The sequence below is a fragment of the Medicago sativa genome, chromosome 1, assembly GCF_051527215.1.
Source record: "Medicago sativa cultivar Bolivia chromosome 1, Bolivia_mono, whole genome shotgun sequence".
NCBI classification, from domain to species: domain Eukaryota; kingdom Viridiplantae; phylum Streptophyta; class Magnoliopsida; order Fabales; family Fabaceae; genus Medicago; species Medicago sativa.
In genome coordinates this window covers 22288130-22307530 of record NC_140749.1, presented here as the reverse complement: position 1 = coordinate 22307530, position 19401 = coordinate 22288130, and the positions used below count along the sequence as shown (strand labels likewise).

The 19401-nt window shown below is 32.2% G+C and overlaps 2 protein-coding genes and 1 pseudogene across 2 annotated transcripts in view; 1 reads left to right on the top strand and 2 right to left on the bottom strand.

Moving 5' to 3' along the window:
• The window catches only part of LOC146953643 (uncharacterized), a 30659-nt gene extending 28504 nt beyond the window's left edge, over positions 1–2155 (bottom strand). Inside the window, exons 1-2 of the mRNA XM_085710957.1 lie at positions 1823–2155; positions 1675–1731 (exon numbers count right to left, since the gene is read on the bottom strand). The gene's annotated coding sequence lies outside the window, so the exon portion shown is untranslated. The remainder of the gene's footprint in view (positions 1–1674; positions 1732–1822) is intronic.
• Positions 2156–13945: 11790 nt separating this feature from the next.
• On the bottom strand, positions 13946–17851 carry LOC146953641 (E3 ubiquitin-protein ligase PUB24-like; annotated as a pseudogene).
• LOC146953642 (uncharacterized) lies at positions 14914–15780 on the top strand. The gene is made up of 3 exons (XM_085741410.1): positions 14914–15301; positions 15371–15512; positions 15633–15780. Exons 1-3 carry the CDS (start codon positions 14914–14916, stop codon positions 15778–15780), a joined length of 678 nt encoding a protein of 225 aa, XP_085597536.1.
• Positions 17852–19401: the final 1550 nt, after the last annotated feature.

Here is a 19401-nt window from a genome sequence, read left to right as displayed (position 1 = left end):
GCCACGTGTGTATTTAATTTTTTTTTTTGTAATTAAAAAATATATTTTATTTAATTTTTTAATTATTTAAAAATATTTTTTATTAAAAATATCTTTCTTATTTTTGTAATTATTTAAAAAATATTTGTTTATTAAAAAAATTAAAAATAATTTTTTTAATTACAAAAGTAAAAAAATTAAATGCACACGTGTGCTTTGACCGAGTCAAAATTGGTCTGGGGCCAAAACTGCCACATGGGCAAAATTTATGGGGCGGTTTTGTAGTTTGTTTTTTTAGGGGACCAAAATCGCAACTTCTTAAAACTTAGGGGGCTAAAACTACTATTAAACCTTTTCAAAAAAATTATTTTTTTTGAAAATATATAATAAAAATAATTTTAATATTTTAAAATTTATTTTCAGAAATTTTAAAATATTTTTAAATTTATATTCAGAATTTTTAAAATGTTTTTTATATTTGTCAAATTTATTTTCATATTTTTTAATTTTAAAAACAATTTTTCAAAATTTAAAAAACGTTTTTTTAAATTTAATATGATGTGGCATGCCACGTGGCAAAAGTTGCACAGTCAGCAACTGCCATGTGACGAATATTATGCCACATAAGATCAAAAGTTGGGCCAAGGACCTTTTTCCCAACAATTTTTTTTTTTGCAAGGACGTTTTTCAAATTTTTTTTTAGAGACGAAAACCAACACTCGTCCAAATTACAAGGACGAAAATCATATTTAAGCCTTAATTTTTATTTTTTTCACTTTAGTATTTTTTTCTACCTCTTAAAATAATTGTTATTTTATGATATTAATGCAACATATATTGTTCTTTTTAACTAACATATCCTTATTTAATGAATTTCACTCCGTTTAATTTTTTTCATCGATTCACGCCACCCAATAAAATAAAAATTTTACGGTAAATAAAATCAAAATTCATTCATTTTACATGAACTCACAACACATTAATAACTTAATATATTACTTCCTCCGTCCCAAATTATAAGCAAAAAAATCTAATTTTCTTTGTCCCAAAATATAAACAAAAAAGACCAACTTTTATGCTACTATTATGTTTTTTTTTTTTAAAAAAACATTTTTTTTCCAAAGTAAAATTAAATGCAAATTGCATTCAATTTGTTCTCCTTTTTATTTTCTCCATAATCATTAACCAATGAGAATTGTTTTTACATATTTTCATGAAACTTATTTTAAAGAGAACACAAAAATTTATACCACAAATTACTATGTATTAGTTTTCTTAATAACTATGAATTAATGTTTTTTGCTTATAAATTGGGACGGAGGAAATATTTTTATTTATTTTTGTCAATTAATCTAGAGACAAGAAACTTAACTTATAAATTGAATAAATGAAGTGTCCAAAATTCAAACATCGGCCCATATATATATTATACAATATTTCTACTAACTGGGATAAGTCGCGATGATATTTAATTATATTAATTTTAATTAAATTATTACTAGATCTATTCATAACTTTTTAAGGAGAAATGATATTTGTACAACCATTTTGTGACAACTTCTTGACAACTTTTTCTCTCATACTCTTCTTATATTCTTATTCTCTCTCAATTGTTTTTACTGATAAAAAAGAACAATATTATCTCGAATGATTGTTAAAATTTCACTGCTCTTTTTGAAAACATGGACCTCTTACCTGCCGGATTATGAAGACTGATGCGAATTGGCTTCGAAATGAAAAATACTAAATGATCTGCAAAGAACAAACAACAAAATATTAAAACAATTTGTAAAATTTTACTCACTATTAATGAAGGAAAACAAATTAATGTGTAGCCACCAACTCTAAAGTCTAACCACTTGTTGAAGAAACTCCAATCTTTGAAATGAACAGAGTGAAAACAAATTAAAAACGCAGAGAATATATATATGAGATAACTTTCGTTCACTATTTTTGAGTTTTGTTTTTTTTTTTTTGGCAATAGGAATGGGAAAATAGCAAAAAACTGAAAGAAAATTTAATTTTAATAAAACAGGAGAGATTAATTCAAGAGGGGTTTGAGGTATTGAGGAAATAGTGAGCAAAGGTATTAATTCAAGAAATAGTGAGCAAAGGTATTTTTTGTTTAAGCTTAAGAGCAATAAACTCACGAATTGAGGAACTATGTTTGGATATTGACTTGACTCTTTGGGATAACAAAACATAATATTCAATTCAATGAGTGGCTGTTATCGTCTGCAATTGCAAGTGGTACCGTACTAACCCAGTTGAAAAATCTACGAAAAATATTTTCAAATAAATATAATATTAATTGATATTATATTCCCAATCAAAATTAATAAATTAATTTAGGCAGTGAGAATATCTGCTTCCCAATGACTCCAACAATTATAGGATAACACAGTCCACACACTGCCTTCTCAATTATCTTCTTTTTCTAAAATAAATAAATAAATAAAAATCACAATTATGCTCAAACAGAAAAAATCACAGCTGCTTGTTCTCATATCCACATTTTAATAAAGTCTTTTTCTAACCACACCCAAAATTATCCGATTACACCCAAATTTAATAAAAAAGTAATTATAATACCACAGATGCCCTTTTCATATAAGGAGATAAAAAAAACCTTATATTTGAAAAAGAAATGGGTTATGAAACAAGTTTTTAATATGCTACAAAAGGTGGCAATGATTTCCATCATGGAAGAATCTTTGACACCCATCGAGATTCATTTTTAGAAGATGGTAAATAAACTCTATTGAATAGTCTATTATTTTGATCTATGTCAAAGCTTAAACTTTGAGATTAGCACATATATATTCAACGAAACAACATTATGCAAAAATAAAACAAAAAAGACTCCAGATTGGTTTTATTTTTTATGTTAAATCCGTCCTGGAGAAGGAAAATCAAAAGGGTTATGAGTTTTAGGGGTGTTCGCGGTGTGGTTTGGTTCGGTTTTGAGCATAAAAGTCATCCAAACCGCGAGATAAAAAAGCATGTGGTTTGGTTTGGTTCGGTTGATTTTTAAAAAGTCATCCAAACCAAACTAAACCAAACCAATGCGGTTTGGATTGGTTCGGTTTGTGCGGTTTATCGCGAGATAAAAAAATATTATATTAACTCTAATATTGCCAACTTGTTACAAAATAAACATAGGACATTTTATTTTGCTATTTATATGATAAAATATTAGGTAAAACTTATATCAAAATAGGTGAAGTTAAGAAGAAACATAAGCATGAAACAAGTTATTGGGAAGTAAAGGAAACAAATTCATCACGGGAAAAGAATTGAAAGAGATGGAAAGGAATTAGAATCCAACCTGATGGTGCAACAATGAAAAAATCGAATCAAAAGAGATTATTCTTGAGCCATGTAATTGAGCTAGTACATTTTTAAGTAATATTCATTATTCTTGCGGTTTGGTTTGGTTTGGTTCAGTTGTTGAGATGCAAACCGCAAACCGAACAGTACCGCGCGGTTTAGTGCAAAAGTCATCCGAATTCATCCGAACCAAGTGCGGTTTTTTGCGGTTTCGCTTTGGATTGGTTTGGTTTGCGGTTTTTCTATTGGATTGGTTCGGTTTTGAACACCCCTAATGAGCTTTATCACAAATCTTGGAGAAAAGACAAGAAAGGGTGCGAGAAAAATGGCATTTTAGTCTTTTTGGAGTGTGGTTGGATAAATATTATCTATCAATCCACACCTTTCTTGAGTTTTTTATTTAATTATTGTTAGGACGACTTGGATTGTAAGGACGATCCAAATTGAATCAACTGACGGGTCAATGTAGCCTGTCTAGGCCTATACATTTGTCTCAATGTTATTTTATTCAATTATTTAGGACAAGGGTATAGAGCTACGAGGCTAAAACTTAGGTGAAGCGCTTTATAAGCACTAACAACAAGACGGACACTCATGTGTTCATCTTCCCGTCCTTTTTATCGCGATAACGCATGTAAGTTATAAACGGTATTTTACATAAAATTTTGATTTTGATTAAAATTATAAGTATATATCTTTATGACTTTCAAATCATACAAACCCAACAAATCATGTTTATCTTTTCCAATACCACCAATAATATATCAAATATAATATAAACTCTTTTTTTTAAAAAATAATACCAACAATATAAAATTATTATAAATTTTTTCATTTAATGATATAATTAGAATAGTTAAAAAACCAGCCCAATATCCTTTATATTTTTTTTTATATACAAGTCTTGATCAACTATACTACCGTCAATTTGAGTATATTGCAGTTTTCTCTAAGATTTAACTTAGTACGGTGCTAGGGTTTCTTTCATGGATTTCACTTTCACGTCTCCACGGCCAGCGGCCATGTCTTCGAAACCGCCTGACCCTCCCGACAAGAGTGGTGACAAGGGAATGCTTGATGCAGGAGATAAAAATGGATCAAAACAGTCCATGCTCATATCCTTCCGAGACAAGGTCTTGGGATCGCAACCTACTGTTATAAAGGAAAGAGTTGATCTGGGGGCGAAGAAACTTGCACAGGTCGAACATATAAAGGGAAATAGATTGCTCCCAATGCTTCATGTTCAAGAGTCAGTGATGGAGGAACTTAGTCTTCCGTATAAAGGGTGTTTGATCGTGAAACTTCTCGGAAAATCGATTGGATACAACATGATGAAGACAAGACTTGAAAGAGTTTGGAAACTTAATGGAGGATTTGATCTCATGGAGGTGGAAAATTTGTTTTTCATGGTCAAATTTGATGAGGAGGAAGACAAAAACAAGGTGATAAATGGTGGTCCGTGGATGATCTTCGATCATTATTTGGCATTCCGTCAATGGTCTCCTACTTTCAATGCAGCAACAGCCACGATCAATAAAACAATGGCTTGGATAAGGATTCCGAGTTTGAATTTGGTTTATTACGACGAGAGCTTGTTATGGGCAGTGGCATCAATGTGGGAACACTGGTGAAGGTCGACATGCATACGTTGCAAGTAGCGAGGGGAAAGTTTGCAAGATTATGCGTTGAAATTGATCTCACAAAACCTGTTGTGGGAAAAGTTGGAATTAATGGAGAGTGCTATCATGTCCAGTATGAGGGATTGCATGTTATTTGCACTCAGTGTGGTTGTTATGGCCATACTTTAAAGGATTACGCCCTTAAACACAAATCTTTAACAGCTGAACCAGAATCAGTGGTTGTTCCGACGACCACCGCGCCGGAAGTTGCAAAAGAAACGCTCACAGACAAGAACGGTAACAACATTAATGTGGGTAACGGTCAAAACAAAAAACCAGGAATAATGATGGAGGAGATTCCGTCCAAAACTGATATCTTGGGTATTAATGATGAACCAGATTCTTTGCATGGTGAGTGGATTAAAGTGGTAAGAAAAAAACGAGTCAATAAGGTTGGGTCAAGCATTGCTGGTGGAGACATGAAAGGTACGTCTTTCCAAAATCTTAAGAAAAGAATCAATGAATTGAATGCTGAAAAATATGATCAGATGCATGATAATAGGAGCGGTTACAAACCCTCCCAAATTAACTCTACTAATGCAAGCATTAAAGTAGGAAAAAATAAACAAAAAAGAACTAGAAGTGATATTGGTACAAGCAAAATAGGCATAAATAATGGGAAACCAATTCATGTTGCTAGTTCTAGCGGTGATAATTCGGTAAAAAATAAAAGCTTGAGCGGTGTGAATAAAAGTGGGGACATGACAACTTTAATTTGGAGGACTCCTAAGTCTGTTTGTGATGAAGATAAAGGGCCAGCTGTCAAAGCTTGTAATAAAGTGGATAACTCTCAGTCTAATAGTGCTATCGTTCCAACATTGAAAGGTGATATGAATGACATTTCATCTAATGGTATTATTGGAGAGGAAACTTAACAAAAACATGAATTTAACTCACATCAACATGAGGAAAATTTGTCGGTAGGTGCTAGTAACTACAAGAAAGATGATCAAGATTCCATTATAAGGATGAATGATGATGACCAAAACGTGGGACACTCCCATGATACTCAAATGCAATTGAATTGATGTGGTATTTACACATCAATTTCCTGTATCCTTTTATTTATTTTTTAATGATATTTATTTCTTGGAATTGTAGGGGTGCTCAAGGATTAAATTTCCGTAGAGCACTCAATAATTTTTGTCGAAAAAACAAAGTGGATGTTGTGGCTTTGCAGGAAACTAGGTGCAGCGGCAATGTTGCTCGGAAGGCAATCAAGAAACTTGGTTTTAAGAATTACATTGTTTCTGAAGCGCAAGGATTCTCTGTGGCATTTGGTTACTTTGGAATAGACAAGATATTCAGTTTGAAGTGATTCAGAATAATTTTCACTTCAACCACGTTCAAGTTAGAGAACAAGGTATGGATCCTTGGCTTCTTACTGTGCTCTATGCGAGCCCTCGAGAGAATGACAGAAATACAACGTGGTATCAATTAAGGGGACTTGCTACTAATATTCATGAACCTTGGATTATGATGAGGGACTTCAATGAGATTGCTAATCCTGATGAGAAAAAAGGAGGAGTTCAGCCGGACCTCAGAAAATGCCTAAATTTTTCTAATTGGATGAATGATTGTAGATTGATGGAGCTCACTACTATAGGAACCAAATTTACTGGGAGAGGCCCTAAATGGAATGGGCATGACAGAGTTTTCAAAAAATTAGACCGTGTTCTTTGTAATATGGAATGGAGATTAAAATATGATGAAGGTTTTGCTAAGGTCCTTCCGAGAGTGCAGTCTGATCACCATCCTATTATGGTTCTTTCAGAGGGGGAATTATCAAATGGAGGGGATCGCCCTTTCAGGTTCGAGGCGTCCTGGATCACTCATGAGGATTTTAATAGGATGATGCATGAGAAATGGGATAAACGCTTTGATTTGCTTCATAATATTTCTAACCTTACCCCTCATCTAAAAGAGTGGAAAACTGAAACTTTTGGGAATATTTTTAAAACAGAAGAATGAACTTTTGGCCAGGTTAAACGGGATTCAAAATAGTCACAGTTATGGGTATAGTAGCTTTCTTGAGAACCTTGAGAAGGAGCTTCACGACCAACTTGCTATAACCCTTTACCAAGAAGAGTGCCTTTGGTTCCAAAAATCAGAGCAGGTTGGTCCGTCCGGCTAAGTAGATGAGTCGTTGTGTCGTGTTGTCATGTTTTCTAGTTAGTAGTTATGTTTTATTATGTGATCATGTTTGACTGACTAACCTTAATGTGGTTTTTGTGTAATGTTTGAAGTTACTATTTTGTTATACATTGTTTAAGATATTTAAGTAATAATTAAATTCATTTTCCTCTTGTGCTTTGAATTTAGAGGACGAAATTCTTTTAAGGGGGGTAGAGTTGTAACGCCTGTTTCGATTATTTAATTATTTATTTTAATGAGTTTTAGAATATATTTATATGATTAGTGTGATTTATAAGATTTATGTGATTTATATGATTTTAGAGAAATTTATGAGACGTTGTGACTTATTTTATTGTTTAATAAAATAAGATTCGAAAATAAAATAAATATTAAGTTGTGGGGTTATTTTGTGTAGAAATATATATGTTATTTGGTGTAGAAATATATATGTTATTTGGTGTAGAAATATATTTGTTATTTTGTGTGGAAATATATATGCTAATTGGTGCAGAAATATATTTGTTATTTTGTGTTGAAATATATATGTTAACTGGTGTAGAAATATATTTGTTATTCAATGAAGAGGTATATTTGTCATTTGGTGTTAAAATATTATATACATATATATATTTTGATGAAATATGCTATTATGTGTTATTTGGTGTATTAATATTATTAAGTGGGAGAGATATATATTTAATTTATAAATAAATAAGATTATGAGGAAAGGAGTAATTTTGGAGGTGTAAGAGAAATTAGATGAGGGGTTATAAATAAGAGAAGTTAGGTTTAGAAAGACATAGAACGTACGATCAGTTTTTGGAGAAAACAAGGTTTAGAGAGAAGAGAAGAGAAGACAAAGAGAAGAGAGAAGAGGTTGCATCGATTGTTAAGGTAAGGGTGAGACTAGCATTCAATCTTATTATGTGTATGATTCTAACGATTAGATTTAACGAGTTGTAGGAAGAGTTTTTGAGAGATCGAGAATTAGGGTTTAAGTGAAGAATTGAGAATTAATGGTTGTTGTTGTTTGATTTTTATGATTAGAGAAATTAGGTTTCACTTAAAATTGATGAAATATAATGTTGTTGTTGATGAATTCATGGCTGCTTGTTGCTGTTATTGTTATGATATGTTTTTGTTAATGATTTATGCAATGGGTAATCATAATCATAGAACTTGAAGTGAATTTATGTTGTTCTTGAAGGTTTTCATGAAAAATGGGTCAAATGGTGATTTTTGTTGAAAGGGTGTTTTAGTTCAAGTTTTATATGGATTTGGGTGTCTTTTCATGTTTAGAAACGTTTAAACAAACTTTGGGACCAAATTTGGGCTTAGGGGATTCAAAATTGGGATTTTGGGATGAAAAATGGAGTTTTCCGAGCTATCTCTGACAGCATTCTCTGTTTCATGTTTTTGCATCTTTTTCACATGTTTCTGTTCTGAATTAGTCTTGGGTATAAACATGAAAGTTGTTGATATTTGTGATATCATTCCAATAGCTTTGGTTTGACATGAAAATATATTGTGGATAATTTATTATGTTTTTACAAAGATACATAGTGAATTATTGTTGATGTTTAAATACGATGTTATATGATGTTGTTTATGATTGATGAATATGATGTTTTAAGATGTTGTTTATTATCATTTGATATTGTTATATTATGATATGACATGAATGATTTATGTGATCCATATGTTTTCAAGATGCTAAGATGTTAAGATGTTAAGACGTTAAGATGATAAGAGTTGTCAAGTCGTCGAGTCGTTATGAAGTCATCAAGTTGTTAAGATGTTATGTTGTCAAGATGTTAAGATGTTAAGATGTCATAGATGTTCATGAAGTTTCTAAGGCATAAGATGTTGAGTCCATGCATACTCATTTAAAGATGAGGGCTCATGCCCTGGAGCTTTTGCTCAACCACGTCGATGAGGGTTTATGCCCTAGGAGTATATTTATGCTCAACCACGACGATGAGGGCTTATGCCCTAGATTGGTACCACATGCATTTGCATTTTCATGATGATCAAAGATGGTTTAAGACGTTAAAAGTTGCATAGTCGAGTCAAGATGATTTAAGACAAAGAGTTGCATAGTCGAGTCAAGTCGTTAAGTTATGATGTTTAAGATGATGAATGATTATGATGTTTAAGATGATGAATGATTATGATGTTTATGATGAATGATTATGAAGTTGTTTATGATGAATGGTTATGAAGTTGTTTATGATGAATGGTTATAAAGTTGTTTATGATGATTGATTATGAAGTGGTTTATGATGATGATGTTATGTTGATGCTATAATGATAATTATTATGATAAGTTGATGATATGATGTTATATGATTTATGATATGATGCTTATGTTTATTAATTGACGACATGTGATGATGTCTATGATTATTATTGATGAAATGTGAAGATGATATATGATGTTACGATTAAGATGATATATGATGCTTGTGATTAATATTTGATGATATGTGATGACTGTTTATGACTAATATTTGATGATATGTGATGATTGTTTGCGATTAGTGTAACACCCCGTTTTCCCAACGTAAAAATTTCATAATTAAAAATCAGAGTAATTCAACTTTAAACGGAATGCTACACTTCTTAAAAATTCATAAACTGAATAAATAACAATTTATTCTTCAAAATCATTTAACATAAGTAATTCAAAACTTCGCAGCGGAATTAGTTCATTCAACATAAAAAGTCTTTGCCACGCAGGCCTCATCAGAAAATCTCATAAGTCTTAGTTCAATATTTATTCATAAAAGTTCATAAACATTACGTAAGGAATAGAAGTAAAGTCAAGTCCCATCCCGTTACGTATCAGAGCACCTAGACACACATGTGAGGAGTCCACTCACGACGCCTCTAATCTTGATTACCTGCAAGTTACCCATACGAAGAGCAACATTTCCAAGCAGAGGGGTGAGATTTCTCAAACAATAATATAAAGCATATAAATCATATAAAGTACATTCAACAACTTAAACATCTTATAATTCATTAATCATATCTAACAACTTAAACTTTCTTAACTAGTGTCACTATTCTTCCTATATTAGTCATATACTTCATCTTGTATTATCAATAATATCACATACATCATCACATATCATCATTAGTAAACATGTAGCATCATAACATAAATCACATAGCATCATACCATAAATCACATAGCATCTTATCATAAACAACTTCATAATCAATCATCATAAGCAACTTCGTAATCAATCATCATACACATCATAATCATTCATCATCTTAAGCATCATAATCATTCATAAAGCACTTCATTAATAGCTCATCAACTTGACATCTTAACATCTTAACATCTCGATAACTTGACATCTTAACAACTTGACCTGACAATGCATCTAGACTCGACTATGCAACTCTTAACGTCTTAAACCATCTTTGATCATCATGAAAATGCAAATGCATGTGGTACCATTTTAGGGCATAAGCCCTCATCATCGTGGTTGAGCATAAATATACTCCTAGGGCATAAGCCCTCATCGTCGTGGTTGAGCAAAAGCTCCATCGTCGTGGTTGAGCAAAAAGCTCCATCGTCGTGGTTGAGCAAAAGCTCCATCGTCGTGGTTGAGCAAAAGCTCCAGGGCATGAGCCCTCATCTTTAAATGAGTATGCATGGACTCAACATCTTACGTCTTAGAAGCTTTATGAACATCTATGACATCCTAACATCTTGATATCTTGACAACATAACATCTTAACAACTTGATGACTTCATAACAACTCGACGACTTAACAACTCTTATCATCTTAACGTCTTAACATCTTAACATCTTGACAACATATGGATCACATAAATAATTCATGTCATATCATAATATAACAATATCAAATGATAATAAACAACATCTTAAAACATCATATTCATCAATCATAAACAACTTCATATAACATCGTATTTAAACATCGACAATAATTCACTATGTATCTTTGTAAAAACATAATAAATTATCCACAACATATTTTCATGTCAAACCAAAGCTACTGGAAATATATCACAAATATCAACAACTTTCATGTTTAGAACAAAGATCAATTCAAAACAGAAACATATGAACAAAACGCAAAAACATGAAACAGAGAATGTTGTCACCGTACAATTTCGCTAAGACCTCCCTGTAGTATTTTAATCATAACTCAAAGACCAAACATTATTTTCACGTCAAACCAAAGCCACTAGAAAGCTAACAAAATTATCTAAAACTTTCATGTTTACGCCTAAGACCAATTCTGTACCGATCAATACCAGTTTTTATTTTAAATTCGGAAAAGTTGTGCTGAAAGTCCATAAAAATTCACTGTGACCTACGTACAGTAATTTGACCATAACTCAAGCTCTATAAATCCTATTGACGTGAGACCAAAGGCATTAGAAAGCTAACATCCATACCTACAACTTTTGTGTTTACACCTAAACCCAGTTCGGAACTTAAACTTGTCAAACTGAGACAATAAAAACGCGTTTTGCACATTGACAGCAAAATCGCATTCAGCTGCGATTTCGCTTTGGGGAAATCTTTTCCACTTCTTATTCGATCCAATACTCTCCAAACTTGACCCTAATCATTACCCTATGATTACCCTATCATTAGAACACTAATCATTCATCAACTTACTGTATGCAAATTCAAAGGGTTCTCAAATCTATTAACAACCTATTACAATTATTAAACCCTAATTCTTAAACTCACCAACATCTCATGCAATTCCATGGTTTTAACCTCAAAACTACATCCAATAATCATCATATGGGTTATCTAAGGACTGTATACAATTTCTACATCAATTCAACAAGTTTTCATCATCTAATCATCAAAACTCTCTCAAAACCCTAATTCTCAAATTCTCACAAACTCTCCCCAACTTGTTAGATGCAATCTAATGATTTAACAACTTAATATTAATGCAAGATAGTCTCACCCTCACCTTAGATTAATTCCTGAATCAGCGGCAGCGTTCTTCTTTCCTAAGGTCTTCTCATCTTCTCTTGACTTTTCTCTCCTCTTCTCTTCTTTCTTGTTCTCCTCTTTTCCAAAAAGCGGTTTCCGGTAAACTCTTTCTAACCTAAGCTTCTCTATTTATAATACTAAACGCTCTTCCTAAATCTATTTTGGCCCAACAACTTATTCTTCTTTCTATTCTAACCCCCTTCTTATTTCTCTTACACCTCAAAACTACTCTATTCCTCATAATCTTATTTATTTCTAAATTAAATATATCTCTCCCCCACTTAATAATAATAATACACCAATAACAAATATATCTCTAACAAATAACAAATATATTTCTACACCAAATAACAAATATATCTATAACAAATATATCTATAACAAATAACAAATATATTTCTACACCAAATAACAATTATATTATGCTAGTAAATACCAACATATAACATAAGAAAATATCACATAAATCATGTAAATCATACCAATCATATAAATATATTCTAAAACTAATTAAAATAATTAAATAAAAAGGAGGGCGTTACAATTAGTATTTGATGATATGTGATGATTGTTTGCGATTATTAATTGATGATATGTGATGATGCTTTTATGAATATATTTATGATGATATATTATGATGTTTATTGTAACACCCCGTTTTCCCAACGTAAAAATTTCATAACAATTATCAGAGTTTTTCATCTCAAAACGGAATGTCACATTTCTTAAAAATTATAAATGGAATAAATTAATATTTATCCTTCAAAATTCAATAACAATTAATTAATACTTTGCAGCGGAATTATTCATCATCTAAAATAGTCTTTGGCAAGCAGGCCTCATCATAAAAGTCTCATAAATCTTAGTTCAAAAATAATTCTTAAACTTCAAAAGCAATACGTAAAGGAACAGAAAATAGTATTAAAATCCTCATCCCGTTGTATCAGAGCACCTAAGGACACAGTGAGAGATAGTCACCCACGACCGCAACTAATCTTGATTACCTGCAAGTTACCCATACGAAGAGCAACATTTTCAAGCAGAAGGGGTGAGATTTCTCAAACAATAATATTAAGCTTATAAAACATAAATTACATTTAACAACTTAAATATCATCACATATCTTAACAATAATCATGTAACATCATAGGATTATCTAAACATAGTGCGGCCTTTTTCGTGATTCAGACGGTAGATGGATCAAAGGCTACACTAAGAAGATTGGAGCTTCTGATGCCTTACATGTTGAGATGTGGGGGCTATATTTGGGTTTGGACATGGCTTGGAGGGAACATTACTCTCATCTTATAGTGGAAAGTGATTCAAAGATTTTGATTGACATGATTTCTGATAATTTCAAGTTCAATGGGAATATTTCTGTTTTAGTTCACCAGATCCGGAAGCTGCTGAAGATGAGTTGGAATGTTCAACTCAACCATACTTGGCGTGAAGGAAATAGGAGTGCTGATTGGCCTGCTAATTTAAGCATTTCTACAGATCACTTTAATTTTTTAGTGTTGGAGTCTCCTCCTTGTGAGGTCAAAAGAATCCTTTTTGATGATTTATCTGGGGCTTGCATGCCTAAGAATGTTCGATTAGCTTCGTAGTTTTTTTTTTTTTTTGGACTTTGCCCTCTTTTGTACCAAAAAAAAAAAAACTTAGTACGGTCCAGCCATTTGAGGAGCACAGCCACTAATGGGAAAGTTACAACAAATTACAGTTTAAAATTGTTTTATTCTCAATGAGAGGATTTTAAAATATATTTCAAATTGTTTAAACATTTCGTCCTTTTCACGTAGTTGGACATGTTCCATCCTCTCAAATATTATGCCATATCACCATACGTCTTAATGTGCTTTTATCACTTGAAGAATATCCTGCATGCACACTTAAACAAACATTAGAGCATAAAAATTTTCTCATGAATTCTGAGTGATTTGATTGAAGAATTCTTTAGTACGTGTCACATGTCACATGTTTGTTACAAGCTTCTCTATAGACAAATTGGTAGGATCAGCCGCGAGTGCCAAAGTTGATTTGAATATGAAGGAGGTTGATTATTAGGAACAAAATTAGAAAATTCACTTGTTCCACTTATGGTTTTATGAGTAAAAGTTTTAATCTCGTGTAGGTGGTTGTCAATTATTTTCTCTACTATTTTATACTTGGTTGAATCTTTTTAATTATTTATGGAAAATTGGTTTCAAAGATTAGTGGTTGCCAAATTCCTTATTTCAAAGATTAAGGAGTAGTCAAAATGATCAATTCACTCGGTTATTAGACTTATTGAGGCATTTGATGATTTGATTATTCCTTTGTGAGCCTTCTTTGTCAATCACTAAAAGTATGTAATTTGAAAAAATGACTTGACCAAGATAAAGTCAGCAAGCCTTACTGAAGAGCGCTTCATTAACCTACTAAAGAATTTACTTCATGAAATCCATGTTTTTGCCAACCAAAAGTTTCACCCTGTTGTTGATCGTTGCTTCATTCCACAAAAGACGACTAATTTTCAAAGCTTCTTCCAAACCATTGGTGTTTCCTTGTTTGAATTTCTTTTTAATCACCATAACCATAGTTTTGGTTACACCTAACTCAACCATACATGTTCTGTTTCTCTCATTCTGTTTTGCAACTTCAAGAATCTTCTCCATTGATGCTTGAAAGCAATTTGGAAGCTCTAGATTCTTGACAAGTTTTGTGTCGGTTTATCGAGTTTTAATGCTTTGCTTCATGTCACACAGATGTGTAATCGATTTGAAACTGTTTGGGAGGTTTATGGTTACATGGTTTTGAAAAGAGTTTACCCTAATGTTGCTACTTCCAGGATTATGATTGATGTTCTTTGTAAAGAAGGGTTATTACAAAGGAATGTTGCTGCTTTGGATCAGATTGTTGGAAAGCGAAATTCACATTCGCCTTCGGTTATTGTTAATTTGAGTATGAATTTGAGAATGTCGGAAAAGGTGGGAGAAGAAGGGAAGTTATTTAAGTTAGTTACATTGTTGAAGAGATTGTTGCAGAATAATTTGATTGGTGATTCGGTTGCTTATTCGTTGATTGTTCATGTTAAAGTTAGGTTAGGGGATTTGGATTTTTCTTTGGCGATGTATAATGAGATGGTGAAAAGAGTTTTTAGTGAGAATTTGTTTATTTACAGCTCGTTTATACGAGCATTTTGTGAGACGGGACGGATTGAAGAGGCGGTTGGATTGATGAGGGAAATGGAAGGGAAGAGGTTAAGGGCTTATTGTGAGACTTATGAATGTGTTATCGTTGGATACGCGGATTCGGGTAGGTTGGAACAGTGTTGGAGTGTTTTCGAAGAAATGCTGAGTGCTGGGTCTGTTCTTGGTTGTTTGTTGTCTGGTAAGGTGACTGAGAAGCTCTGTGAGAATGGAGAAGTGGAGAAGGTAAATGATATGTTGCCCTGTGTTGTTAGATAAAGGATTTTTAACGAGTAATTCTTACTTATTCACATTTGATACATGGTTAATTATGCGAGAAAGGACGAAGTTCAAGGAGTTCTTAAGATATATTATGAAATACAGTATAAGTCTGTGTCTGGATTGGCTGTTTATTCGTCGATGATTCAGTGTTTCTTTGGAAAGCTTGATTATGAAAGTGCGGTCGTAGGCTCCAAATGTGGCTAGACATGAGACATTGATCGCTGGTCAGTGAAGATAGTTTGCATTTCAGAAGTTGCTTGTTTACTATTTATGTAAAATTACTGTTACAAGTTTTTAGCAAATATCGGATCCTAAACGATCAACTTACGTTTATCATCTGGCTTTGAATAGTTGGCTTTTTATGTTTCAGTTTTTCTGTTTCTACAGTTGGTTTTTTTTTTCTTCTGTAGATTTAACATCTTTGCTTTGTTCAATTTCACGGGGTGTACTTTTATGTGAAAAGGTTTTAATCTTGATTAGGTTTTTGTTGTATAATGACGACTGTGGCAATGTTCTTATTTCATTTTATCTGTTAAATGTGTCATTGATTGAATTGAACCTTGTTTGCATTCTTACGATCAATATGCATCTATTTTAGATTATTATTTTAATTCACTTGATGCAAATTAGTGAAATTATTTGTTAATGAGTTTTGTTTTTCACAGGTGCTCTGTAAAAACGAAGTGTTGTATGCATCAGAGACAATATAAGTTTGAAACTTTGGCTTGCAATGTGGACTGAGCTGATATTTATGCGCATGTCGTGTACATGCTTGTCAACATTTTCTGTACAATTTTACTCGTTTGAATTTATTTTGGATTACTGTATCAAAGATTATAGAGAAATTGTTAACGTTTGTCTTCATACAGATCAAGCAGGGAGGTTCAAAGCTGTAGATATATTGAGTTTGCAATAGCCAAGACTGTCATATCAGTTGAAGCAATAATGCCATATATATTCTTCTCAGATACACTTAAGGAGGTAAGAACTTTTGACAATTAAAGTTTAGTTATCGTTTTAAGTAGAATTCATTGTCTCGATTTAGTATTTGAAGTGAATTGCTATGGTACATTTGGCTGTGGTTAGCTGAAATAGATATGTAAACTAGTTAAGAACACCAAATTTTCGTGGCAATAATATGAAACAATAGAATGGTGATTCATTAGGCCTTTAATCAATAACCGGAAAGACTCAAAATTAGCCAACTAGATAAGTTTCTAACAGAGAGCCAAGGGAAAGACAAAAAGATGGTAAGTTGACTGATTGAGGTATTTGATGATGATTATTCCTCTGTGAGCCTTCTTTCTTAATCAACAAAATATGTTATTTGAAAAAATGCCTTGACCAAAATAAAGTCAGTTAGCCTTATGCTTCATTATCCTACTAAAGAATTTACTTCTGAAGCTTAAGGAGCCAACAAGTTTTTCTTTTTCCTTGTTCTATTACGGCTTCTTAAAGAAATTACATGAATCACTAGGTCATCGGTTGCGGATAAAACCCTCAAAATCATCTTCGAAATCATCGCTATGCCCATGCGTGCCTCAAAAATTGTTCTCTCCGATCAGCGTACGAACGCAAATGTGCCAAAAGATTGAACAGGTGCTCTGTTACATTCGACTCTGGTTTTTCAAGTTTGATTTCAATGAGTTTGGTTACTCCACCCACTTTCACGATCCTCGTTCGGTTTCTACCCAACGAGCACGTCTCTATAAGCACATGTAACGCTGATTTAATAGCTTGTTTGGTGAATGATCCTCTCTTTCTAAGTACTCTCACCATTGTTACATAGAATTCAATGTGTAAATTTCTTAAAAGGTTTGAATCCATAACATCAATTGTCAACTTTAATAATGACATAAGTTCATTTACTATCTCAAAATTGTTATTAATGTAAATTTTCAAAATCCAAGTCAACAAATTCATGAAATCCATGTTTTTGCGACCCAAAAGTTTCACCCTGTTGTTGATCATCGCTTCATTCCACAAAAGACGAAGAATTTTCATAGCTTCTTCCAAACCATTGGTTTCTTTCTTTGAGTTTCTTTTTAAGCACCATAACCATAGTTTTGGTTACACCTACTGCAACCATGCATGTTCTGTTTCTCTCATTCTGTTTACCAACTTCACGAATCTTCTCCATTGATGCTTGAAAGCAATTTGGAAACTCTAGATTCTTGACAAGTTTTTGGAGATGGATTCTACTGAGAGGATTTTTTGGAGATTGAATTTGATGATCAACCACTTTGGCTTCATTTGATGTAATCCACGGCTTCATTTGATTGTTTTGTTGCCGGACACAAACAAATTTTGGCTTTCATTTACCACTTTTTGATGCTTTTTCTGTCGTATGTTATGCCTGTCACAAAGTGGAAAAAGAATACTACACATTAGTACATGTTAAAAAGAGATCATTCTAGATTTTCTGAATTCATACATTCAGGACATCAGTGGATGTTGCATCAAAATTAGATGGCTCATAAAAATGCAGATTTAATTATTTTATAATTCAACTGAGCTTGAATCTAGACCGTTCACTCTTGATTGAATGACCACGAATATCTAAATGCAAAGCATCCCGACGACAAGGATCCAAATCCGTTTGATTGTGAAAAACTATTCAAATTGTTTTCTTGAATTTAGGTGTTTCAATTTGTTTAAATAACATCCATTTACATAAAGAGATATTCTTGCATGAACTCTTACCTAAGAGATTATTCTTACACCCAACCAATAAAAATATGACACATGTTATTAACTTTAAAAAAAATGTGATTTTAATTAAGGAAATGGAAACAATAAATGGTGGTGGGTGGTTTTTGTTGGTTAAAGAAAGTGGAAAAAGGAGAGAGAAATATTAAAAATAATGAAAAAAAAATTATGATATTAATTATTTTCATTATTTTAATGATATGATTGATTTTAATTGGTTGGGTGTAAGAATGATCTCTTAGTAAGAGTTCATGTAAGAATTTCTCTTACATAAATATTGGGCATGATCAATGAAGCACAAACATCCTTCGGATTAGATGTGTCCCGGTGTCGAACATGCGTCGGTGTCCGACACGACATTGACACAAAAGTAGACATTGCTTGACGTGCCTCGCACACAGGCCATATTCATTGTGCACTAGGGTGTGTGCCTCGCGCAGAAGGCAGAACAAACCCATGAACCTCACCCTTGAGGAAGACGCCAACCAAAAAACAGCTTTACCGAAATATATAAAAATCGAAGTATGAGACCAACATGTAACCAACAAATAACTTAAGGGACCAAATCATTAATCTACTAACAATATATAAAAATCGAAGTACATCAAAATTTCACTATCGTCATTATTAAAACTTATGATCTCCTTAATTTTATGTGCATAATGGTCATTTCGCAAAATTTAATTTATTTGTTTTTAAAAAAATTGATAATGGATAATGTTCATCACAAGTATAACCAATTTCCATGGATAATTATGAGACTAATTTATTTGCTTTTTAAAAAATTAATCTATCTACTAACAATATATAAAAATCGAAGTACAGCAAAATTTCAAAACCGTCCTTATTAAAACTCATGATCTCCTTAATTTTATGTGCATAATGGTCATTTCGCAAAATTTAATTTATTTGTTTTTAAAAAAATTGATTACGGATAATGTTGATCATATAACCAATTTCCATGGTTATTTATGAAATTAACTTATTTTTTTTTAAAAAATTAATTACGGATAATAGTCACATCTACTAACAATGTATAAAAATCAAAGTATAGAGAAATTTCATAGTTGTCTTTATTAAATCTCATGATCTCCTTAATTTTATAATTTATTTATT